The sequence below is a fragment of the Amphiura filiformis genome, chromosome 16 (genome assembly GCF_039555335.1).
Source record: "Amphiura filiformis chromosome 16, Afil_fr2py, whole genome shotgun sequence".
Lineage (NCBI taxonomy): Eukaryota > Metazoa > Echinodermata > Ophiuroidea > Amphilepidida > Amphiuridae > Amphiura > Amphiura filiformis.
In genome coordinates this window covers 54396441-54424231 of record NC_092643.1, presented here as the reverse complement: position 1 = coordinate 54424231, position 27791 = coordinate 54396441, and the positions used below count along the sequence as shown (strand labels likewise).

The window sequence follows — 27791 nt, the reverse complement described above, 5'->3', positions numbered from 1 at the left end:
CGGTCGTATGTACAGCGCCTCCCGTGTTTGTTTGTTTGTTTGTTTGTGTGATCTGGAGATTGTATGCCCGATGTTTTTTTGCTTATGCAAAGTAGCATGCTTAGTTCTACGACCTTTTTCCGCGCCCCTCGTATACTAGTCATGGAGGTCGTTGGTTCGAGTCCTCCTGACAGTCAGTTCATTTTTGTGATGCTACGCTACGATTTGTTCAAATCTCTTCGTCTTTGTATATATTTATCAAGGAAAACAGTTTGTAGGGTTATTTATTTCAAAATTTTCTTCCGCAAAATGTATGTTCCCGTGAAGTAATTGAATCGCCGTTAAAAAACGGGCGATCGCTCTGAGGTTTGCGGCATGTCACAGGCGAACACTGTGTATGTCTAAAAACTCGATCCTCGCCACTAGATGCTGTCATAGCTCAGTGGTAGAGCACCTAGGATAGTAAGTGTCATTTTCTCTCAATGAATCCAATACCAAGAGGGTGTGAGTTTATATAATAAGGGAAAAGACAAACAACGTAAAAATGCGAAAAAATCTATAACCGTCAAAATGTGTCTTAAGGTTGATCATAACCCTGGAATTATGAAACCTTTTGGGCCTCATAACTGCTAAATTGTTGGTCGTCTAAAGTATATATATAAAGGTACATTGTATACCTATTTAGGATGGCAAAGACTTGTTGAACCTGGTTATATTTGGGCAAAAATGCCAAGTTTTGTAAAAATACCAAACAACTGGCGGTTTTTACACATATTTTTTCGAGCAACGTAAAAAATATTCTTGAGTAAAATTTTGTTTATCAATTTTCAAAAACTAGATAAAAACATCTAAAAACCTGATTTTTTAAAATTTTGACCAACTTTGAGAAAATTTCAAGAAAAATGGTTGATAAATGCTCAATTTTGTCAACAAATCATAAAAAAAAACATGATTTTCGCCCAATTTTTTGGTGACATTGATCAAAATTCCAAATAATAAAAAACTTGGTTCTAGATATTTATATTTTTTTGTTGTTGAAATTTTGCCCAAATTTAACCTCGCAGATGTATTTGTCTTTGCCATTCTAAATATACTTTAGACCGGCAATTTAGAAGTTATCAAGCCCAAAATCTTCCATAATTCCAGGGTTAAGACCACTTCGTACTAAATAAAATTCAAATTCATTGCATTGCTCTGCCTCAAAATTTTACATGCTCGTTGAAATGTTCTTTCGATTTATTCTACATTCTCAAAATTTTACATTCATTGCTCGCTAAACTGGTGCAGGATGATTTCCATTACTTGCAGGTCTATGATGACTGACATAATCAGCACTGGAAAGGATCCTACTTGCGATGTGCAAACAATTTTGACAGGAGCACACGCCACTACACCCATGTTGCTTCACCGACCTCCACAATATCAGAATTGAGTTACCTGCAACATTAAATAATTAAATTGATATTATACATAATTACACATATGACACACATATGACATGTGTTGCGATCAAGCAAAATCAGTCGGAACTCGGAAATATTGCATTTTCAGTTTGTTATAGGAGAGTAAATAGCATTTAGAAAGCTGGATTTTGCCGAAAACCCCAATGAAATTGAGCAACCAGTTTCAAAGATATAAGCAATTAAAGAGTTTCCAAAACAAAAGGAAACAAAAGAAAATATTTCCTTTGTTTGGCTATATCTCAAAATCAATATTTCCGAGTGCCGACTGATTTTGCTTGATCGCATCACATATTTGAGCTTCATATAAATGCGGCCCATACACGTTCAATCTTATTGATCAATATCAAAGACCTCGATACAAGTTTGGATACAAAATCTACCATTGAACACGCACAATGGTAGATTTTGTATCCACTCCTGCATCTTGGGTCCCCAATATTGATCAATATTTTGATCGTGTATGGGCCGCATTAGAGTGAAAAAATTGGTCACCGTGAAATGCATGAAACTTGTTGTGGATTTTTCTTCTTCTTCAATTGCGTTTCGTAACGTCTCATAACGCATTATGAGATAAGAAGTGATACTTAATTAAAAACATTAACTTTAGAACTCTTTTACACACAAGGTAAAGGTGATGTCTTTTTTTATCACAACAGCACAATATTATTGTTTCAATATCTTACGATAGGTTTTAATAATCATTTAGTGATCAACTGAACTGAAGGCCTATAGATAATAACATCACTGCTCTTCTCCATCTGACTTATTAGCTCAGTTGGTAGAGCATGGGTCCGGTGATCCGAAGGTCCAAGGTTCAAATCCCGGATAGTCAGTGAAATTTTTTCACTGGCTTTCATTTATGTACCCGGTATGTGTTGGCTTGTGTTAAAAACCTTTCTCACATTTAGTGATTATAGAACAATTTATAGTATAAACTTACCCACAGCAAGGAGCACAACCGACATGTTGAGTAAAATTACGAATACGGCCATCGCTGCTTGTCGATGTCCTGATGGGTCTGTTAGTGGAACCAGTAGAATCTCAGCACAAAGCAAGTTGAGAAAGATTGCCACAAGAGAAGTCATCTGCAGTAATTGTTCAAAAGAATCCTTCATTGGTTTAAAATACGCATGACTTGTAATGAACACCATGGACACAGCTACAGTCGCCCCTAAGGTAAGCGGGTCCTCTGACCCAAAGAGAACTACAAGTGATGTCTGCAACACTTTACGGCATAGCTCTACTACATCCCAATACCAGTACTCTCGTTTGTAGTTTTCACAGAAGAACTGCACATACAGTGGGTATTTAGAATAGTCGATGCTCTCATTAGTCTGCGTACTAGCTTCATTCGTCTGGACATCCTGAACGTCATTATTACATGCTGCTAACTCCACGTTTTCATCTTCTTCCGAGTTAATTGACTGCTCATAATCGAGGCTTTCGTTTGTCTGAATACAAGCTCCAATTCTGCTCAAAGCTTGATTATCTTCGGAATCCAACTCCGTAACATCGGGAATGATTAAGCGCTCATCGTCAGTGTGGTTGTCAAGTAAAGGAGTCGTATCAGATTGGCTAGTGATTTCTGCAGTTGTGATATTGCCTTCGTCTTGTCTATTGTTTTCGATCTCTTCATTTCCGTCGATTTCAGTATTATTGTTTAAGTTCTCACGAGATTCGTTGACTTGTTCCTTCTCCCGACGAAATCTTATTTTGTTGGAAAAAATCAAAATGAACAAGCACAAGGGATATCCGAAAACAAAAAACAATGAGACATAGGCTGTTGTGACGTACTTCTTGTGTTTCTCAGTATCACAATCAACTGAATAATCAGATCGCAGTCGTTCCGTGCAGTAGTAGTCATCCACATCGACACAGAATTCTTGACAAGCTACCGGCATTAGAGACAAGATCACATCACACAAACTCAGGTAAGAGATGAACAAAACTACGACGACAACCAAGCAGCAGTTCCCTCTGAATCTGTGTAGTTTGTTTTTCACTTCAGCGGCAGATAATGTTTTATCAAATCGCAGAAACAACCATTTGGATGCAAAGACAATGCATGGAAAAATCACAACAAGAATACAAAACACTAACCCGATAAGGAATTCTGTGTAGATGTTCAACTGAAGTTTATCAATGTAACAGCGAGGCTTTGCTAGTAACTTGAATATGTTTAGCTCTAGAACCTTGAACACGTAAGCAAGATTTGACACATTCTTTGGCCAATGAATGTTATGAAGGGAAATAAAAATAGCCCCAGCTATTTGATAATATCCCAAAACTATTTTAAATCGAGCGATTAGAACATAAACCAGAGATCTTTGAAGCGACGTGTTATCTCTATGTTGCTCACACTCCTTCATCTTTTTCTTGAGATCCAAACTGACTATCGCAACCAGTATACACATTAGAATAACTACAAGCAAGAGCTCCAAGATCAGATGCCAGATTGGAGGACATTTCACACAATATTCAAACCATGAATAGTAGCCTTTGCTGCATGTGGAACAAACCCATCCTTCATAACCTACACCACAACTTCCATTTATGCCATTTAAAGCCGGACAAGCTTCTTCTCCTCCTGGGCAACGAAATGGTTTGGGAAGGGTACCTTCGAATCTTGTACTTGCAGGATTGTATGACCTGTTAAATGTTAGTAAATTTTCAACAAACTCACTATACATTGTAGTCGATCTATTCCATGCAAATTCAAGGACGTGGGTGGTGTTCGACAAATTCTGATCCCATGTCCACCAATAACCAGGACGAACCTTCTGCGATTCATTACTACAAATGACACCTTCTGCGGGGCAGGGCATACAAGGACCAAATCTATCTTTTCGGTAGTATCCATCTAAACAAGGACAAGCACGGAGTCCTGCAAACTTATTTTTATCGGTTCCCGCCGGACATACTTGACAGTCTGATATGCGTGCTCCAGGAGCTCGTTCAGGGGAAACAAAGGTACCATTAGTACACAAGTCACACCCAATACCTCCAGCTTCCATCGAGATTTGAGCAGGTCGTGTTTGAAAATACCCACCTGAAATGAATGAAAAAATAAACTACCGTTAGTGCAACAAGGAATCATGACGGTCCAGTGGCGTAGCGTAGGTCATCACATGGGGGGAGGGGGGCACCGACCATGATGGGGGGGTGCATGCACCGGGTTTTATTTGTGGGGCACAAGCCATTTTTTGGCAATTTTCCTATGGGATTTTCTAAATTTTGAAATCGATTAGGGGCACGTGCACCCATGCCCTTATGACGCTACGCTACTGCATGACCATTACATGTTGTTATATTGTACTGATAATGTAATGTGGTTTATTACTTACAATGGATTGTAGCTAAAATGACAGCTTTCATGCATGCTTAAGAGTGAAAAGGTCACTGAATATTGAAATTCCGTCTGCTAGAATTGATGTGGCATTTCTATGATCTAAAAGATAGATTTTCGAATCTCAAAGCTTACCGGCCGGGCAACTAACACAACCCATGTAAATACCGTCACCGTAGGTACCCGGTTTGCATGGAACACAAGAGGTACTATTGCATTGGAAACCAAACATATTCATGCCTCTTTCCATGAGCCATACGAAAGACATGTGATACATATTGAAGTAGGTATTGATGTTATCTCCAACGCCAAACCTGTAAAAACGAAATGATAATACAATACTACTTTTCTTATCCTGTTTGTTACTTTTTAATTATAATTATATTTACAATTATTTCTTCCAATTATTATATTTCCTTGCACCTACCAACCATACGGTATGAATAATGTACATTGCGGAATATGTGATTAAAATATGAATGATGAATAAATGAATAATTCATTAATTATTTAATGAATTAATGAATATATGAATGGATAAGTTACGAAATACTCATTTCAATGTCAAACTTAAGTTAACTTGACTTGACTTGGTGCAGTATTACTGAAACAATAGGAAATTACTGACATGAATTAAATACAATAATGTTTGTTGCATTCTTATACGTTTAATTTTCCTACATTATCCTCGTTCGACCGTCAGTGTGTATACATCGGATTGGAAATAATGCGCAGAGGCCTTGGTAATTGCATAATCAGGTGATAATGAGATATAGTTAATTATTGACAGTAGCGTAGCCAGCGGGGGGGCAGTGGGGCAGAGTGCCCCCCACAAAAAAAAATGAAAGAAAAAAAGTGCCCTCTGACAAAAAAACGAAAGAGAAAATCAGGAGGGTAAAGGAAAAGAAAAAGGGCAAGGAGCCCTTTTCTAGCAAAAATTCAGGGCCAAAATAGTGTAAAATACAAAATTTTTCCGCGCTACGCGCGAAAATTGTAACAATAAAGCCCTTTTTTAGCCGGATAGGCCTAATGGGCGAAAATAGTTTAAAATACCATTTTTTTTCGCGCTACGCGCGCACATCATCCCATTAAGGCACTTATCGGGAAGCTCGAAGACATACAGTCTCTATGTATTGTATGATGCAACTGCAATTTTTTCGTCTGTGCCCCAAAATTTTATTTTGCCCCCCCCCCGACTAAGAAAGCTGGCTACGCCCCTGATTAGTGACTTACATTTCAACACTAGATGGAAAGTGAGGTATTTCTGGTAAATAGTCCACTGAATAATATCTGCAATGGAATATATATCATCATCATCATCATCATTATCGTAATCATCATCATCATCATCATCATCAGATTCGCAATGTAATACACATTTTATGGCAAATCATTAAAAATTGATATTTTTGATATTTAACAGTACTCGAAGTAAACTTTATAAATCTGATGATTTATATTTGAAGTGTTTAGGTGGGATGAAAAGCCGACGATCAATTGAAAATTTTGACCTTTCGTATTGAAGATATCGATTTTTTGTCCCAAAACACTAAAATAAAAAAGGTCTTTTTGGGAAAAAATCCATATCTTCAATATGAAAGGTCAAAATTTTCCATTGATCGTCGGCTTTTCCTCCCTTCTACATACACGTTAAGAATATATCATTAGATTTATATAATTTACTTCGAGGACTGTTATATATCAAAAATTAGAAAAATATCAAATTTTAATAATTTGTCATAAAATTTGTATTATATCATGAATTTCAAAAAATGAAAATTATGTGATACCAGAAAGACATGCTTCGTATTCAGAATGCAATTCGATACGTCTGAGGTGCTCTCATGTCCCACAAAAAATACTGTCGAAACGCTCAAAACGCTCATTCCAGATCCCTTAAGTCGTGTTAGATTATTTTAAAATCAGATTTGCACACCACTGGGTAAGGTAGTAATTGTTGCCAAGTATATATTTATTTATTCTGTAAGAGAACAATATCCTTTCTCATTTGTTTCCATTGCAAACAATGCAAGGGTAATCTATTTATTTTCGGTATGGGATGCTAACAGCTCTTTTTATAAACCTGCTTACCATAAATAGGCCCTAACTTATTATTTATTAACTTATTATTATTATTATTATTATTATTATTATTATTATTATTATTATTATTATTATTATTATTATTATTATTATTATTATTATTATTATTACAGTGTTAGTGGCATAACCTCTTTATAGAAGCTGTTTGTATTTGAGCCAAACGCCTAAATAACAAAGGCTCCGAAGTAGGCCAAAATAAGGTGTCACAATCATTAATGTAGCATAGAACTTACACTTTGCTGCCACTTTCTGATAAGCAGTCAAAAGATCCCTCCTCAATTACACTCAATGGGTTCTGGTAAATGTGGCTGGAAATCGTTGATTATGAAAAAACAAAATGATTAAGATAGTTGTATTGTAGACAAAGTGCTAAACTTTATAATACTTACAAATATTATGAATGTAAATTTACTTCGACACGTTTAATGAAATCTTTTCGTTTATGTCGTACAAAATTTTTAAACGTAATGAACGTATAAATGGACATTTATGCCCTCGAGTTCGCACGGTGTTAATTTTCTTTGTAATGAAAGAAAATAGGAAAGGGAATAAAAATGACCTTTTACTGGTTTTTTTTTATAATAATATATTAATATATTGTTATAATCGTGCTTATAGCAGACAAATACTTACACTTTGTTAATAGTGCAGTTGCCTGTTGTTAGCGCATCTTTGCTTAAATTACTAATACTGTTGGTGAATATAAACCTAAATGTGCAGAAAACAAGTTTTTGTGTTAACATTAATTTACCATACCAATTTGCTGTTAAAAGGTGACATTTGAGAAGAGAGCACTGAAGGACTTTGATTGAGGAGTTACTTTCGATGGAATCAACAAGAATTTCGTACTCGTACTTACAATTCTGCCAAATTTGTGTTTTGAAAAGTCAAGGGAGGAATATGAGTTATTTGGTTCCGAAACAATAGCCTGAATAAAAGAAAGATATATATATAATATTGTGTCAACAAAAACAATGAGAATTAATGTACCATAAAACTGTGTTATTGTTTTTATCTATTCAACTTGAAAGTGATCAAGGAGTGGATGCCAAGAAATACTTGTGTGGCCTCCCGGTGCGGTTTTCAGATTGAATGTCAAATTTGAAAAAGGAGTTACAATGAAAAGTGGTAAATATTAATTGTTTACAGTACCCATGCATTTCTATCCTGTCTTACACAATGACATGACATAAGCAAATAAACCCTGAACATGCTTAGAGTCATTGGGTTTGCCCTATGGCGGCGCCATGGGGACATGGGGGAAATTCCCCCCGTCAGAACTCTTCCCACCCCAGTTACCCCTTTAAAAACCCAAATTTATAAAAACATTCCACTTTTGCAGCAATTTTGCGCAAAATTCCTAATGTCGCCACTGGGTTGGTCAATTATAGCTTAATGCCTTAACTAAAACTTGACGGAATATATTTAAATGTTATCGTAAACGTTAATAGACTTCATTTTCCAGATTATATAGTTTTGATTATATAGTACAGAGCAAAAATGTTAGTATGACGATAAAAACAAACCCTGTTATAAAAAGTTAACTGTACATTCTTGCAATAAATTACAAGCTGCAAGAAACTTTCTTTGTTATTAAAGCTATATATATAGACTGATACCAATTACCTAATAGCTATATCTATCTATCTATCCCCAATAATTGTTTTTTAATTTCCAACTGTGTATCTCTGTTTGACTGATTTTAGGGCCTTACTATAATATTAATCATGTTTTTTATATAATTAAACCATTTACCTATATAATTTAAAGTTTATAAAACCATGTTTTTACCACAATTTTTCTATATTGGCTTGTTTGGTGTTGCCCCAAATTGTCACTGGTCTTAATGAAATCCATAATAAATAAAAATATTTATTGATACAAAATTTTTATTGATACATAGTCTCTACATCTCTCTTATACTGACACTTGTCATGACCTATTATAAGGACAGCTGATCCTGTCTAATTGTAATATTAATATATTTAATGGAGGGGATTCACATAATTTTAATAATAAACCATGATTACGTGTTAATATGAATTAAGAAAAATTATCTAATGAAATGCATAAATCTGTGATTCGCTGTAAGAAGCTAACCTGATGTGATTATTGTATCATTTATATCTGTGATGCTGCTATATTGGTAACTACTATGACCAGCATCATCAACCAGGTAATTACATCATTAAACCCCTCTTACCATCACATCCCCTCATACAGGTGAAATTTTCACTTAATACTATAATACTTAGTTTCCTTTAATGCAATACTTTCCTGTGATAGTCTGCAATCAATCGATGCTCATACACCATCTTGTTTTGCCCTTTTTCCTTTTAAATCTCTAACTTCCTGACAAAATGAAATTAACAGCTCCCAATGTTTGTGTTTTTAGAGAATGAAAATTAAAATCAAATGTGCAGAAATAATATAACACCTTTAATCGAAAACCTGCCGTACACTGCCTGATGTTAAACTAAATACTAGGACAAATAAATTATGACAACATATAACATATTGTCATTTCAAACTTACCAATGTTTTGTTGTTTCTTTAATACCTACTCAACTGATGTGGCTATTACATGTAGTCTCGAATACTGATGCTTATTGCTTCACACATAGCTCTTGCCAATATCATACTAAAAGAAAAATTCTTATAATAAATATTAAAACAACAAACTTAATGAATGTTCACAATAATCTATGTTTCTAGACCGGTCTATTTATACTTGCAGTCTCTCAATCTTTTCCAATGTCAAATTATAGATTTGTAGATGCTAAATCAATGAGCACAGCATCTTTCATAATTCTCTGAGAATCTTCAAAGCACCTAATAAATCCAAATATGAAACAAATGATTTATAAGTTCATGATTTACCCAACAGATTATTTACCTGTACTTCTACTATTTGATCTCCTTTAAATTTCTATTCCATGGTAGAATATGATCACTCCAATAATAAATTAGTTTCCATTAACTTCCAACAAAGAAATTTAATCAGGCAGTGTAGGCCTACAGTAGTTAAAAATTTGGAACACTAGTCAGATATGACTTCACTCATCAACAGCAGACATAAGAATGAATGATTTGAAAAACCCATTGAAACCAATTCTATCAATCAATCAATCAATCAATAATGCCAGTGGAAAATAACAGGCACTTAATCCAGCCAATTGATTACATGGACCAAGAAAGTTTTATCGCCTTGCCAATCTTAATCTTTGATTAAATACAAAAATTTCATTTGTCATTTAACTTTATCTAAAACTTGACGGAATATATTTAAATGTTATCGTAAACGTTAATAGACTTCATTTTCCAGATTATATAGTTTTGATTATATAGTACAGAGCAAAAATGTTAGTATGACGATAAAAACAAACCCTGTTCTACGGGCGGATGGACCTTTCAAATAGGATCGGCGTTTTCTTTTCTTTTTGATTTTTTTTTTCTTAGCAAATAATTCAAAAAATCACCCAAATCTGTAATTAAATTACTTTATTTGTGTGCAATTTTCCCCTCGTTTGGCATACTTTTTTCAGTCAAAATAAATATTTTGCCTCAAACCGGCTGATTTTTCATGCATACAGCAAATTTAAAACAAATATCACAAACCGACATTCTTAGTCGGTCAGGCCTGTATTCACATGCATGAGGCAGTTGTGCAATCCCGTCTGGTTTGCTTTGCTTTTCATTATAAGACCCTTTCATGTTTTAACTCATGCAATAGGTGAGTAAATTATGAGTCTTGGAGTTGAAAGAGATGTATTTACTATGTATCAACGTATAATAAGTTATTAGTGTAAATGGGAATACAACTTTGAACATTGTATCTAGAGAAAACTCTTTAACTTGAAGTTTAAAATGCACAATGGCTTACAAAGTCTGTAAACTCGTTAATCCGTTGAATGTGTCGTTCGAGATACATTTCAGCCGATTTCCATACAAGCTGAGAAACGTCAAATTAGGTGATGATCGTAGAAATCCGTCGGGTAATTCTTCTAGGGCATTTCGGTTCAGTTGCCTATACACAAAAAATAGATTTAAATAATGTGAATATAACGTACGGAATAAATATTCAGTTTCTTAGGTATAGAAACAAAGTACGCCAAGATTGAGCGCTAGATATGGAAAGATTTATCAAATTGCCAAATCAATGCTATTCAATTCTCTGAAAAATTCTCTCAAAATGCTACTTCTCCAACATATTACGTAGGACAATGTCTCCACTTACCCAGTGTATATAAATCCTACACAGATTTGGGGTCAAAGGTCATTAACGTGTCACTTCCGATACAAAGGATACAAACTATGGTTACCCAGTGTATGTGGTATTTTTAACTGCAGGTCAAAGTTCATTAAGGGGTCACTTCCGGTATAAAACAAAATACCTTCAAAATGCTACTTCTCCCACATATTACGTAGGACATGACACCACTTGCACACATGCATTGCTATTATCCAGTGTCTATGAATTATGCACAGATTTAGGGTCAAAGTAAAGGTCATTAAGGGGTCACTTCCGGTATAATACCTTATCACTCTAGAATAACATAGCAAAGTGACGGAATGATGATACAGGAATAGTTACTTCCCAGTGTATATGTGGTATTTTTATTTGGGGCCAAATGTCATTCAGGAGTCACTTCCGGTCCGAGACGAAATACCTTCAAAATGATTCTTCAGCCACAAAAGCATAATATTGTGATGCCACGTGCACACATGGATTGACATTATCCAATGTCTATGGGGTTTTTAAAGATCTTGGGGTCAAAGATCATTAAGGGGTCACACCACGCCTATGTTCGTGGTCTTAAACCGCAGCTATGTCTAGTTTCTTCTTCTTCTTTTTAGCAACAGGTCCACTGCGCCTTACTGAAAATATTGGATCCAAAACATAATAATGATAAAATTGAATGCTTTACGCCCAATTTTATATTGGTCTCGCTAAGTGTTTTATAATATTGGACTCGACTACGCCTCGTCCAATATTTTAAAAATATGGGCTCAATCGATCTAATTTTATATCAAACTTGATCACACCATCACTGCCCAAGATGTTACATGTGTGACCAGTTCCGGGTCAAAGGTCACGCAGGGGTCAAAGAGGTTAAAAACGTGATAACGGATCAAAAAAGCTACTCCTTCCAAAACATTCATAGCACATATCAAATAAGATAAGTAATATGAAAAGTAAACCATTTTATCACTATGCTTTTCATAGCAAAGCTTACGGTGTGTTGGTAAATCTGTTCATTCAAACAGTGCAAACACGGTTTTGAATAAACTGTTATATAACTAATACACTCCCATCATAATCAGAATCAAAGATACTTACACAGCCATAAATTCAGTATTTCTAAACAAATCTTCTGGTAGATATTTCAAGTTGTGTCCACATAACCAACTGTGTGTTTCATTGTAAAGAAAAAGGAAAAGAAATACCAAACTATAATACTTGAATAATCCAAAAAAGTACCAAATATTTCTACAAACAATTTAGAGGTCCTGACTCATCCTCTTTCCCCATGGAAACTTCTAAATCATGATCAAAACACAAATTCGCTTTTTTATTTTACTATGGGTCCCTGCAAAGCTCATTTCCTCTGTTAAATGTCAAAAATGTTAATAATTTGCCATGAAATTTTGTATTATATCGCGAATTTCAAAAAAGTTACAATTATTGGATATCAGAAGGACATTCCGTCCTCATAAGTCTCTTTAATACAAGAAGTAATAATATCTATCTGAAAAAGCGCAGTGATTTATAGTTCGCTACGCACAGGCACAACGCCTAGACGTTGATCCACAAGCCTCAGCACACTTTACACAGTACGACAGCAACTTCGTGACCTCTTTTGTTCGACAGAAAATTTATACGGGTTGGTGAACACGGGTTACGTAACACAATGTTGAAATTTTAGCCGGCAAACGCTTTTTATCAAAATAGCTCCAGAAATGGAAGACATGGGTCGTATATTGCATCATTCATGTACCCTGACCACAGATAAGATATCAAACATTTGTGTAAAGCAACAAATAACGTGTAAAAGTTGAATTAAATGGAAAAAAAGAAGCTTGAACATGTCCAAAGTAGCTCGGAAAATGAGAAAAATTGCATGTCACGCACACAAAAATGTTCATATCATCAAGCAAGAAAAAGCGCCAGAATCAAAAATCGGTGTCATGTTATAGAATAACTTAAGTTAGCTTGCCTGAAAATTTCGTGAATTTTGGTTGGGGTATATTCGTAGTCGTATATTGAACATGTTGAAATGTTTATCTTTGTGCGTGACTACTGTCACGCCATATATTGTACGGCCGATGTTTTTCCTGCAAAGAAACTTTCATTGTCAATTGTCCATTGTTGGTTATTTAACTTGAAAATAATACTCCCAACGTTCAAACAATTTTAAAAGTCAGCATAAAAGTTTGTGTTACATTATTTGGACGGTGTTAATTCATTCCAGAAATAGTATACACGAGTGAGGCACTGAGTGGGAATAACATTGCTATTATTGTCACCGAATTAATCATATCTCTGGTATGGCTTAGTGGTAAATACATGTATTTGGAAGTTCGATCTTGGTTCGAACCCCGTAAGCACCTCTCTTTGATTTTTGATTTGATTTTAACTCATATTTTTAAATCCTAGTTTTCATATTTTTATTAAAGCCATAATATACGATTTCGGGCAAATTTGAAGTTTTGTCATTTCAAAAATCATAACAATATTTATAAGAGTAGGAAATAACTGTCAGGAAGGTTTTCACGTTATATTTGAAGCAGAAGTAGCGAGATAAAAATGAAAGAAAACACTTAATATCTTGACCGCTTAACTGTGGTGTTCTGTGGGGGATTGGTCTAGACAATAAACTTGGCTGATTCCAATTATATTAGGTGTAATCCGAGGTGTAAGTTGAACATTGTGTAAAAATTACAAATATGCCAAAATATTAGGTTTGAAATTCGTGCATCTCATGATTTGATATGTATGCATAAAAGCTCATAAAATATGTTGCCGATATGGGAGAGGTCTAGTCCAATTAAAAAAATCGTGAAAATCTGTGTTGACGTTCCTTTATTTGATAGGCCTAGGCCTATATATATTCTTGAACTTTTTTGACATGCTTTATTTGATTATATCATATTGAAAGCTACTGAACTGAAATGCATTTTTTTAAAAGATATGAACTCGAATGTAGGATTAGGCTTAAACATGAACAAGAAATAAATCATGAAAAAAAGTGGGCCTTCAAGCCGACATTCATTAGGCCTATATTATTAAAGACAAAAGGGAGAGGAAAAGAGAAAAGAAAAACGAACTGAAAAATTCCACATCATCGTTAAGATGACATGGGAATCGAACTCCCAACCTTCGGCATTGCACACCTTCGCTCTGTCCACTAAGCCATCGCAACTTGCTCGGGCAAAAGGTATTCTTTTGCTATCTTATTTCTCGTTCAACGTGTTCAAGGATCTCACTCAACAACAATCTTTTCAAAACTGCTTGTACTTCAGTTAAATGAGATGATACTACCTTCTTTGACGACTACAATATTTTGTTACACAATAGAGTATTTTGCATTTATAAAATATATAACAATAGACGTTTTTAATTGCTATATTAATCAATATAACATGTATAATAGACAGCGCCGGCTGGGATCCATTTCGTGAAGCATCGTGACACTTACAACGTGCGCTTCCGGCACGAGGACTCAAAGAACACAACTTTTCAACCTACGACTAGGTTGTTCCACCGCTCATTTTCGCTGAAATTTTAATACAAGCTGTGGTTAATTAATGTTTATCACAACAGAAAAGCATTAGACCGGCGTTTCCTCAAAGCTGCAGATATAACCATTTTAGTAATCGTGACATGCATTTTCTCTCATTTTTTAGGCTACTTCGCGCACCAAAAGCATTCATTTTTTCCACAATAATTCAACTTTTACACGTTATTCTTTGCCTTATACTCATGTTTCATATCTTATCTATGGGCTCAATATGGAAATGAAGGTGAAAAACGACTCGTGTATTCCATTTTTTTGATGTTTTCTAAAAAACCGTATTTGCCACCTGATTTTCAACATTGCGTTACGTAACAGCAGAGGTCACGCCGGTAAAAATTACCGGAAGTGAGCTAAGTTGCTGTCGTACTGTACAGATTGTCGCTGACCACTACGGCCCACATCATTCCATAAAACATTTAACAACAACACATGGACTTTGCAGCTTCAAGAGCGCACACCCTAGACATTCCACAAATGACCATCGCAACCAGGATCAGCTCCCCGAGTTTCGTACGGGTTACAACGAGACAATTAGCAGTAAGTTCCTTGTCCAGGAGAGCGTACTAGCCACCACCAGGTTTCGAACCCGCAACCTCGCACCATAGTCGAACGCTTTATTGATTGAGCTAGCTTTCATTCCGAAAAACTAGGACAGTATATTTTGTGGAACCTGAGAGCACATCAGACACAACAAAATGTTCTTTTACACTGGTCTGGATCGTGGCAATTTGAACACTTCATTACCATGGATTATGCTTCACCATAAAATGTTGAATTTGTTATAACATTTTATGAATAAATCCAGATGTGTTGATTCCTCTTTAAGGGCTTTTTAATTTTTTGTGTTTTTAAGGCCAGAGAGTTAGCCGTCCAAACTTTTTCTTTATGTACCCATGACGCACCTTGCCGCTATCATGGCTATCGAGCTAATGTCAGTAAAGTACCAATGCGCTAGACCAGTCGTCTACCCGATTCATGAGTAGCCATCTTGAAATTTTAAGCTATATACACAACTCCAACATACCGGGAATATAATTAATACTATTATGACAGGCAATAACATATCATATTTTGGGATTTTACTTGCTTTAGGTTAGTTTAGTTATTTTAAACTGTTGCGATTTTGCAAGTTAACCGAAACAGTAATCTTTAATGGGGTTCTATGTAATCTTTACATAGGTATGTTACCATCTCTTCAGTCTCCATTTTCACTTTATTCACCAAAAAATGTTGGCGTATATAAAATAAAAATAAAATAATTTGCCTTCTAAATCAGACGAATCATTATTGATGTACAGTTAATATTCATGTATTATTTTTATACAAAGGATGTTTCAGATTTGAACAAAAAACATTTCATTGTAAACCCTTCCACTCGGCTATTTCTAAAAGATAATCAGTCATCCGTAGCCTGTGCAATAAACTAGCATCAAATAAATGTTATTCTAAAAACACTTTTAGAAACATTTCATTGGCGTATACAGCTGAGGTAGTATAGTAGGAAGGTGGATCTCCATGCACCCCTTTGTTAAACTAAAATTTTTGTAATCCTCACAGTGTCTAGTAAAGGGAATTATCATGGGCTTGTATTGCAACGAGAACTTGTTTATTATTTTTGTTTCAAGTACATTAGATTGTAGGACACCCTTATGAGAGTGTTCCCTACGATCCTGCTAAATTATGGAGTGTGTAAAGGGTCCGAACTTACAGTCTTATTATCTTTCGTACTCCATCAAATGTCTTTGGTGAGATATCAGTTAGTTTTTCATCTGCAGAAAGTCCTGCCATAATATCACTAAAAACGTTCAAGTAACAAAATAATGACAACTTTGCTCGTTTTTAAATCTGTTATAACATATATAACAATAACAATATAAAATTTAAATTCCTTTTGCCCCGAAAGTCAAAGCAAAGAAATAAAGTCGGATCGTACCAAATGAGGTAACAAAATGCGCAGTACAAAATTACCAATTTAATGATTACTTTATTTGGTACTTTAGGTTGAGTGTTTTTAAGATATTGCTTTTGTTTTAAGTGTTCGGATAGTTTTTGTGCGCAGTATATTAATAATTTTACATTTTTGTATCATTATGTATAGAGACAATGTTGTCATTGTCTGACTCATACTTACAGATTGCTGAATTTAATATCACCTTTCAATGGAGCAAATATTCCACCGGGAAATGAATGCATATTTCCTGTGTTAAAACTCCTGTAAAAATAAATCGTGCGTATTGAAAGATCATTTTGTGACAATTTTTTAATTTATTTCGGCTTGTATCTGATATACTTTGGAAATTATCTTTTGTTAATATTTTGTTAATATTTCCAGTAATCGCCTACGACGATGTTTTATATCCCGAACCAATTTTAACACTTTCCAACCATTTCCCCAATCCAAGTGGGAGTCATGCATGGTCAGTGGTTATACTCGTTGTATGCGGTGTTTAGCCATGATAGGATTAATAAAATACAAGCCAGTAGTCGAAAACCTCTTCACCTCAATTTAATTGAAACTAAATTGTTGCAAAGTGGCAAATTTCTAAAAATATTGCTAACCGCCAATTTAGTTACATGCATGTCTGACGCTACAGAACATTTAACAATCTTTACTCGGAAATATAACATTTTGAGGACTCATCGCAACACTGCATGCCTCGTGGCTTTTGGCAAAAATGAGATTTTTGTATTCCTATTTTTAGAGAATTTTCAGAACATATTGTGCGTGTCAGGGACAACAAATATCCATTCCCAAAAAAGCCACAGACCAAAAAATCATAGCCTTTATCCAAAAGGCCAATATTGTGAGTTTCAAAATGTTAAAGATTAGAGTAACACTCACAGATCTATGATTGAAAAGTTCAGTGCCCCAGGCTCAATCTCCTTAAGTCCTGTAATACAGATGCGCCTGACAAAATTATACAATGTATTAACGTTGTATCATCACATAGTTACTATTGGTTTGCAGCACAATATACCCTGCACCCCAGCTTCATTTTATGACGTAATACATCAGTTCATGATGCATGCCATATAAACCAATACTTTATTGTGTTTTTCGAACGAGTTTTATTACTCTCGTATCGCTTCTAATTCCACATATGTATTAAGATAGTAGAGAGATTGCGATTTTCCAAACGTAGACGTAGGACGTACGTTAACACGTACGTTAACACGTACGTTTTTACGTAGCTATGTATTGCAGTGAGGCCACATACTTTACCAACGCTCGTGTTGTGGCGCTATGTCCTATAGTCAGTCATCTGGTGATTTGTTTTGCATGAAATCAGCCCGAGGTAGTCGGTGGGGTCAGGGATCAATAAAGGGATCTTAATCCTCTCTACGTCATACATAAATTCGCCCAGTCTCATTTCCCTAATATTAAATTTTAAAAAAAATGGAATTTCAGTTCGGCACAGGTGGGCCTCGAACCCACGCCGCTGCTACATACAGAATACAGAAGTCCAGCGCACTAATCCATTGGACCACATGACAGTTCGGTAGCCATATTGAATTTTAAACATATAGGCTATAGGCAACTCCAACATTGATCGGGTATAGACCACTTGACATGTGACGTCATTCCCCGGCAGTATGCGCGCGAATTGTGACAATTTCCATTGTTCTTTGCCCTGCAGTGTGCGTACGCATCGTAGTTTGCTCAGGGCACGTGCATTTCAAATCGCCCACCATATTTCATATAGTACAAGAAAGCCATTGAACAGTGTAGCGGTTTGTTTGAGCATATCGACAGACTAGTCCCTCGCCTTTGTTGATAAACAATGATTTCATATTAGCATAATGACAGTACTCATCAGTTAATAGCAACTTGGTGAATAGATGGGCATTATCAGCTGTCAAAGAGATGTCTTATGCAGCTGCCAATCACGATAGAGGCTTGAAAACATTTTGTTATAAACCCAAAAGTGATATAAGGACAAAACTGTGCATGTTGGTACTTGATTCTTTGGATTCTTATATGTTGAAAATCCCTTGTAGTAGTATTTTTTATGTGTAGTGTATATTGTTTATAAATTATACAGCTTTTCAATTTTGGGCATTAATGCTCTGTTGCACTGTTTTCATCAACCTATTTTATCGTAGTGCATTTCTTATGTGTGTGAGCCGAAATGTCGTGGTAGATTGCAATCATGCTTTTGTTGAACTGTACTCCGCCATAACTACGGTGAAGGACACCGGTTCAAATCCTTTGTTTGGAGCCAATCAATAAAAGAATGCAGGGCCTCTATAAGTTAAGAAGTGACGTAATAATCGCAATAGATGAATACAATGTTTGAATAGATCGCCCAACCATGCCAACACAAGCAGATTGCACTAATCACCTGTGTATGTCTGCAAACATAGATTGAATACAATACAGCTCTTTTCAAAAATACTAATCTTATAGGTGCGAGTGAACCGTTGCCTTGCCAGAGGTATATACTTTGAATTTGTAAATAAATAAATAAATGTGTAAATAAATAAATAAATAAATAAATAAATAAATAAATAAATAAATAAATAAATAAATAAATAAATAAATAAATAAATAAATAACCGATCAGGAATTGTGCATATTTAAACGTGTTCCTAATGTTCCTAAAATATCTGAGCCAAACTTTCCTTGCCCCCCCCCACCCAACTTTCGACCCGCAAAAAAAATGCTTGCCCCCCCCCCCCTTTGACCTGCCAACCAATCTTTGACCCCCCACCCCCCTATAATACTTCACCACCTCGGGGATACACAAAGTTATTGCACCACCCCTCAGCTGTACAAAAACACATGATATTTTGACTATAACATTCGTAGAGAAACACTCGTTCTCTACGTTTCCTTTACCTCATACTGCAGTTACTGTCCGTTTTCCTATACACAATACACAGTGCTCTCACCATTGACGCGTGACCCCTACAAATGATGTATGTTGGGAGAATGGACACTTGCCTAGTTAACATCACTGTGTGAAAAATAACCAGCCAATATTTTATTTATTCTCCAAAACTTCTAGCAAATATATTTCTCTAACATGACCTAAAATTACAGCTAGGTTAGATGTTCAGAAATGGTCGTACTTTTGTAAAATATGAGTGAGGGCAAGGCATAGCTAGCCAACTCCCCGTGTTATTTGAATGGAGATTTGACCGAAAATATTGGTATCGGACCGCTCACTTCTGAAGGATGCCACAAAAAAACCGGTAAAAGCTACATTTAAATTATTCTAAATAGGTTCTAGAAAATAAAGTTTTTGTAACATGTCCTAAATTTTAGCTAATTTAGGTGTTTGGAGAGGGTCGTACTTTTGTGTTTTAGGAAGGACATGTAAACGACAGATAACACCAAAAATATGAAGAAATTATTTCTAAACCGTGTTAAGTCAAAAATCATTATGTTGCTCATTTTCAAGAATGCTGGTTTACAAAAAGCACGACATTGTCTGATTTCGTGAACAAAGCCACACATAACATTGTTTCCTTTCGTTTCCTTTGTAATCGGTTACCCAACTGAAGCTATGAATACCAGCTTTATTGGGATATCGCACATGAAAACAGTCACTTGTGCACAACCAGAGAAGATCCGATTTAATCAGTTGAGCTGTTTCAATGAGTGTTATCTTGGTTTAATAGCTTTTAATGGGGTTAAGTCCTGCAAAGGTCGAGATGAATTCTACTGTAGACATGACTGCATCATGTAGACTCGAGGTAAAATCAGCCTATTTCCACATGGAACCATGGTGGAACGTACGTTTTAATGCTACGTTGAGTCCAAAATGTCAAATCGCAAGGTAATTTTTTATACGCAAAGTATCACACACATTTCAATAGACAATCTTTGCGTATGAATATTGCGTTTAAATTTAGTCCATTTTTAACACATCGCTGTACCTTTATTATAATGATTTGTTACAAACAAAAAGGATCATAATAATAATTAGACTTTCCTTCGTATGTTCATTATCCTTGACTGTCTTTAACATATTGTGAAATGGACAAATTTTGTGCATTTTCAACGATGTATCTACGTCGATTTCGCACGTGGAATATCTTCAAAAATAGCTAAATACGTGACCTCGCTTCGATACAGGAGAGTGGTTTTGAATAGATCAACGTACGTCCGATGTCTACGTTTAGAAATCGCAACCTCTCTAGTATGTCATTAACATACTCATTAATATTGTTCAATCAATCATTTGTCTGCACGTGTGGCCTACTTTTATATATCGTAAGATTCACAATTGGTTTCCACCAGTTTGTTCGACACTCTATTTTGTTTCACACGCTATTATTTAGGAATCATGTTTCACCGTTGTTCATCACCAATTAACAACGATGCGCCCGCGTCGTCTGCGTGGTTTACTTCGCGAGGACAGCTTTAGCTGTGTGGTTTATTTCGCGAGGGCAGCTTCCCGAGCGAAATAAATCACGTCGGACGCGCCGGACACAACGGTGAAACATGATTAAATCTCTAACCCGAATGTATATTGAAAGCAACCCGGTCTTTGTGGTTGATTGGCTCATAGTCGATTATCGTGTCGAAGTAATCCGGTCTTTGTTGTTAATTTAGGAATTATTTAGGAATCATGTTTCACCGTTGTTCATCACCAAGTAACAACGATGCGCCCGCGTCGTCTGCGTGGTTTACTTCGCGAGGACAGCTTTAGCTGTGTGGTTTATTTCGCGAGGGCAGCTTCCCGAGCGAAATAAATCACCTCGGACGCGCCGGACACAACGGTGAAACATGATTGAATCTCTTTCAACCACGAAAACAAGCTAAAGATAGGGCAATTCACATGATTATTTTCATGAGGAACGTCCAGTTTAGTCATTGCCACTCAACCTACCCGGGCACTCAACTTTACAAGAAGAGCGATGATTTTTCTGTTGTAGCCAGTAAAAAACCTATAGAATAAAAGAGCAATGCTTCGCCGCTTCCTAAAATAATGAGAACAACGTGTAGCTCGCACTGCAATGAATACCAGCTCTTATATTTGACCAGTTATTATACTTTCTTTTGTTTCATTTTGGAAATAGCTACTGTAATAAATCATTTCCCATTTTTACACGTTGTCCAGAATAATGTTGCGTCCCTTCAAGTCCTAAAATTGTTGAAGCTCAAAGGCGTCCTGTTTCCACTCAAGTTGAACGGCGTGTCTCTGGTTTTACCAAAGACGGACCAGAAATCAAGTGTTTCTTAATGCCCAAAACTATGTATTTATGTAGATTCCCTGTTCTCTTACGTTTCAAACACGTGCCTTCACTACAATATAAAAGGCCTGCTTCTTTGAGTGATTTCGCAGTGTCTGTAGGCTACTTATTCTATGCTTATGATGTTACGGAATTAGGTATCATTATACATGTGTGATTTGAAATACAAAGGTTCATTCTTTATGTGATCATTAAGATATTTCATCAAAATAATCCATATATAGGGTCAAAGGTTATCTTTCTTTACATATTGACTACCCGTCTCGTTATAGCGAACCAATGATACCGGCTCATAAATAATATGGCGCATTAGATGCATATTGGCAACACTTTAACTACATGTATTACAACATGTAAGCCAAGTATTGGGAACTTTACTTACAGCGTGTGGATTGTTTGTCGAATTTCCCTAAACATGTCTGCCTTGATTGAAGATGTATGTCGTATGCCGCACATGTTACTTCAAAGTAAGTAAGAAAGTAAGTAGGCTAAATAAATAGTGATTGTAAGAAATATACACCTGGTCAATCCTCTATTCTATTGCCAAAGTTTAATTTGGGTACATACGTCAAACTGTTAAAATTTTGTTTTAAAGAATTTAATACGTTAAAGAGGTAGCTAGAGGTATTTCTTGATTTCAGCGTTTTTTAATAATCCTTATATTGGAACGTACATTCCAGAAAGATCAAATTATACATTTTCTGAATCCGCATGATTAGATGAGGATGGGTTTTAACATAATTCGAGCAAGGTTGAATTTGACCATGTTTACAGTTTGATTACCATTTTCCGCCAAAACTACTCCAGTTCAATTGTGATCATGCATTTTGGTATTATAATACCCCATAATGGCAACTAATTGTTGCAGAAGTGCATCCCCTATAATTAAAGACAGAGATAGAAAAAGAATTTATCGCGTCTGACGTCATCTGTCAATCAAATTCGAGCACGGTTTGTTTACAAGTGTCGTGATGATGACTTGCTGGTGGTATAACCTGGCGCCTTATTGTTAATTTTGCACCTTCAAACATGCAAACCATCTCAAAAGTTAGGTCTTTATAGAAGGAAAATTTTCTTTCGCGAAGGCACCATGCCTAGACGATGCCTAGAAAAGCTGATTTTTGCCTTGTAATTTTTCGCCATTTGCTGCTATTCCTTTTCTCCGATCAGCACCAGATAAATCGGTCTTCCTTTTACGCGCTATTAACCCGTGTAAACCAATCAAGGATCGTAATTGACAGTGGCATCAGACGCGGTAAATTCTTTTTATCTCTGTCATTAATTATAAGTGGTACCTCGCAACCTATTTGGCTCACCTGCTATAAAAAATAAGATACTTACAGGCGGCGCAAGTTGTTCAATCCCAAGAAGGATCCCGGACTAAGGTGTTGTATTTCATTAGATGACAGGTACCTGTTGATATAATCAAATAACGATTAGTTTATCTTTATTTATCAAAATAAAATCTTCGTGTAATAATGCATCACACAACGAAAATTTACCCATGAAGAAAAGAAGTGCAGGCAGAGTGCAGGTTTTCGAGGTCAAATTAAGGTCACGCACCAGGATGCGAAATGTGATCCCGTACAAACCCATCACACATACATTGTACTCGATTATTTATTTTTGATTTTCAGTTATTTAAAACATACAAAGATGCAACAAGTTATAGAAACAACTATCCACTGGGATTCGGGCCCACAATTAATTCATAACCACTAGACCATAGGAAGCAATTTTACACTGCTGCTGAGTAAAATACTTTATTTAAGAAATAAAGGTTAATGCATTATCCTTTACATCCAAATAATGTGTGTGAGGCAGTAAAAACGTAAATAATGGGTGAGGCGCAGCCGAACCCATTATTTAAACGTTTTTACTGCCGAGGACACAATATTTGCGTGTAAAGGATAATGCTGCACCATTTATTTCTATTCTATTACCAGAAAATAGTGCGATTTAAAGAGAAAATATCTTTTTTTGGCACAAATATTATTTAAGTTGTTTACTTCAAGGTCGAGCGCGTACGCGTAAGTGGCAGTGCGTATCGCGGAAATATTGAACGCGTAACCAAGCGTAATGCTGTGCGTAGAATGTGTACGACGCTTGACCCATTATTGCAGAATAATGGGCTCTCACGTGACGTGTTTTAACAAATCACAGTGCGCGATTTTGAATAATCGGTCGTAAGAGTAATATAATTGTAAATAGATACGAGTACAACACAAAACAGGCACAGTGCAATGACGTGAATCAAAATGTCATGCACATCCATACGAATACTTACAGAGTAGTCAATTTGTGACAAGAAGCAAAAGTCCCTTTTGGAATTGAAGAGATTTGATTTCCTTCCAGATTTCTGCAAATAAAGTAATCATGTAATTAGTGAACAAAATAATAATTATTTTCAAACAATGGGAAATTTGGTCAATATAAAACAATAAATGAATAAGAACATCAATAAAAAAGTAAATAGGAAAATAGAAAAAGTAAATTAATTAATTAATTAATTAATCAATCAAATAACAAAATTATACAATATACGTCGTATACCAAAGATATGCACCCATGTATATGCTCATGTAACTTTCCACTTCAAGTGAAATCACTCGAGGTGGTCGCATAGTACTTGATCAAAATAATATAAAGTACCGCAACTGTGTTGCATTGTTGTAGAGATTCATCAGGTTTGTTTTTGTTCAAATAATTACAGATTGTTTTTTACAAAACCAATATATTGTGGTGAATAGATGTAATAACTCACCAGCTGACGTTTCATCTGTCTTGTTCAGTCGGATTTCTTCAGAGTTGTGATGAAGCTCTGCTACTGTACGACCTGGTGTTGCCAGTCCTTAGGTCGCTTTGTAGCAGAGGGTTGTAGAGATTGCTCAGGTTGTAGGTGCCCTCGTCTCGGTTCATGGTGTTATTCATTCCTCTCCTCCTGATCCATATGGATTCCTTTATCCATCGCTTGATACGTATCTCCTCCTTATCAATAACTCTCGACTCCTCCCAGTTAATTAAATGATTGCTTCTTGCTGCATGGTCAGCAACAGCTGACTTATTTTGTTCGCTCTCAGAAACTTTGCGCTCAGATCTGGTATATTTTCTAGAACAAGCTCTGTCCACATCCTTTTGGTGTTCAGTCAGTCTAATGCCAAATTGTCTACCTGTTTCCCCTATATACGTTGACTTACAGCCACTACAAGGGATTTCGTACACACAGTTGGCTGTATCCACAACTTCCCTTTTATCTTTTGGGTGTACCAATAGAGGTCTCAGAGTTGTATGTGGTTTCATGGCCGTGGTAATGTCATATTTCTTGTTGATTCTTTGAAACACAACAACACGGACACTCTAAAGAAACGAAACCTTGCAGTCATACCATACGTGCAGGGTTTGTCAGAAAGAATTCAAAGAATCTACAAGAAATATGACATTACCACGGCCATGAAACCACATACAACTCTGAGACGTCTATTGAAGTTGTGGATACAGCCAACTGTGTGTACGAAATCCCTTGTAGTGGCTGTAAGTCAACGTATATAGGGGAAACAGGTAGACAATTTGGCATTAGACTGTCTGAACACCAAAAGGATGTGGACAGAGCTTGTTCTAGAAAATATACCAGATCTGAGCGCAAAGTTTCTGAGAGCGAACAAAATAAGTCAGCTGTTGCTGACCATGCAGCAAGAAGCAATCACTTAATTAACTGGGAGGAGTCGAGAGTTATTGATAAGGAGGAGATACGTATCAAGCGATGGATAAAGGAATCCATATGGATCAGGAGGAGAGGAATGAATAACACCATGAACCGAGACGAGGGCACCTACAACCTGAGCAATCTCTACAACCCTCTGCTACAAAGCGACTTAAGGACTGGCAACACCAGGTCGTACAGTCGAAGCTCTTAAGAAATCCGACTGAACAAGACGGATGAAACGTCAGCTGGTGAGTTATTACATCTATTCACCACAATATATTGGTTTTGTAAAAAACAATCTGTAATTATGTGTTGCATTGTGTTTAGCAAATTATTTAGTGGGCTCCTAAATGTAACTATAAAAACGCTCCACAATTCATCCATTCGTTTCTGGATATGGATGCTCATGTTAAATCGATTCATTCTTACCATCAAATTAAAACTGTCATTATGGCGTGAATAATATAATGCATTACAATTTTACTTACATAACTTTCAAATGGTTGGATCTATTAAACATGCCGAAGATGTTTGTCAAGTTATTAAATCTGCCATACCTAGAAATTACAAAATTAGAAAGGTCGCAACCTATTTAGTCGAGCTTCGGATCCAGGTGTATAATTTGACATGCAAATTGGTTCTTATTTCAATTTATATTTCAATGGTAGGCCTTAATCAGAATAATGATAAATTGGACTACACTCCTTTAAATATTGTTTCTTTAATAAAGATGTACTTACAAATGTGTTAATGATAACGGTAGCTTGAACTGTGATTGGACATGATTATTTGTAAAGTTCCTGAAAAAAAATACAACCGCGGAGTGAAAAGTAAATAGAGGCCTTGCATGTGACGTATCATCCCCGTAAATATGGCGGACTACTCAATGCATTCAACAAAAGCATGATTGCAATCTACCGTGACAGTTCGTCTCACACACATAACCCTGCACTACGATCAAATAGGTTGATGACAACATTTGATTGAATGGACTGCACTCCGCCATAACTACGGTGAAGGACACCGGCTCAAATCCTTTGTTTGGAGCCAATCGATATTTCATGCAGGGCCTCTATTATAATAATTAGTGACGATTTACAACAAAAGTGTTTTCCATTATAATGTTGTGATTCACGTGAGTACTTTACGTGATTTGGCGAGCGTTTTTAAATTTTCACTCAAACATCGGTAATGTCACCATCTATAGACAAAAAACACCAAGGGATCCGATACGGATGGTTTATAAAATATGAGATCTCAAACTTCATAATGGACTGTAAACTGGACAACAGATCAGGAGTAGCAAACATGTTTCATTGATGGGCCTATTGTACTCTCATATCAATAATATTAACCACCATACTCACAATATTCTCAGATATTTTAGAGAAGGCAAATCATTGTCGGTGATGATGTGTATTTCGTTATCTTGTAGACCACTGTTGAATGCAATGGTAAAGTGGAAAAATTATAGTTGACGATAATAATATATATGAATATGTTTAAAGGAAGTCTTCGACAATCGCAACATTATGCCTATTATGTAAGAAAAATAATTATCAAGCAAGAATCACGTGGTTTTATTTAAAACAAACTCATAGTGACCATGAAAACGAATTTGTTGTAGAATTTTAGCCAAAAATAATTTTTGCCTATACTTATGACGTCATAGCGACATTATGTGGAGAATGTTTGTACCTATGTTGGTATCAATGGATAGAGGAGCCCCATAACTATAGCTATCCATTGGTACCAAATACAACAGTATATGACGTTTATAATTGAAAATTATCGTGGCGCGTGTTACAAAATATGGCTCAGTAGTTCTAGGGTTAAAGGTAGGCCTAATAAATGACAACGAAGGAATGCAAGGATTCTTACTTACAGATTTGCAGTATTTGGAGGAATATTTGTCGGCAGATCTCGTAGTTGCCGAAAAGAACAATCAACAAACTCATATTCCGCAAATGAGGTGCAATTGCACACGCTACATATTGTCCTATTGTTGATCTCATCATTATTATTCGTCTGCACTGCTGCGCAGATGAAAGTCGTGAGTATTGGCAACAAAAATACGATTTTCGCGCAAATGAACATTTTTGTGATCTTTTATTATGTATGGTCCTATAGCCAACTGATCTAATTACCGAAACAAGAAGCACATAAAATACGCACGGTATAAATTATAATTGTCC

At 35.9% G+C, this 27791-nt stretch overlaps 1 protein-coding gene across 1 annotated transcript; it reads right to left on the bottom strand.

Annotated features, from left to right (window-relative positions):
* Nucleotides 1–943: 943 nt before the first annotated feature.
* Nucleotides 944–27791, bottom strand: LOC140136204 (uncharacterized). Its single transcript, XM_072157921.1, has 19 exons — nt 27482–27791; nt 26964–27035; nt 26337–26396; nt 26085–26153; nt 24181–24252; nt 23235–23306; nt 22276–22353; nt 17533–17598; nt 16822–16902; nt 16399–16485; nt 12233–12301; nt 10775–10918; nt 7751–7819; nt 7525–7599; nt 7125–7199; nt 6022–6078; nt 4924–5102; nt 2383–4491; nt 944–1416 (listed from the first exon to the last, which is right to left on the bottom strand). Exons 1-19 carry the CDS (start codon nt 27691–27693, stop codon nt 1253–1255), a joined length of 3810 nt encoding a protein of 1269 aa, XP_072014022.1. The 5' UTR covers nt 27694–27791; the 3' UTR covers nt 944–1252.

Excerpts from the sequence above, each read along its gene's own strand:
- LOC140136204 (XM_072157921.1), bottom strand. The coding sequence starts at position 27,693 with ATGTTCATTTGCGCGAAAATCGTATTTTTGTTGCCAATACTCACGACT. Across the intron at positions 23,307-24,180 it reads TGTCACAAATTGACTACTCT|GTACCTGTCATCTAATGAAA; the intron begins GTAAGTATTCGT and ends TTATATCAACAG. Across the intron at positions 10,919-12,232 it reads AATACTGAATTTATGGCTGT|GCAACTGAACCGAAATGCCC; the intron begins GTAAGTATCTTT and ends TTTTGTGTATAG.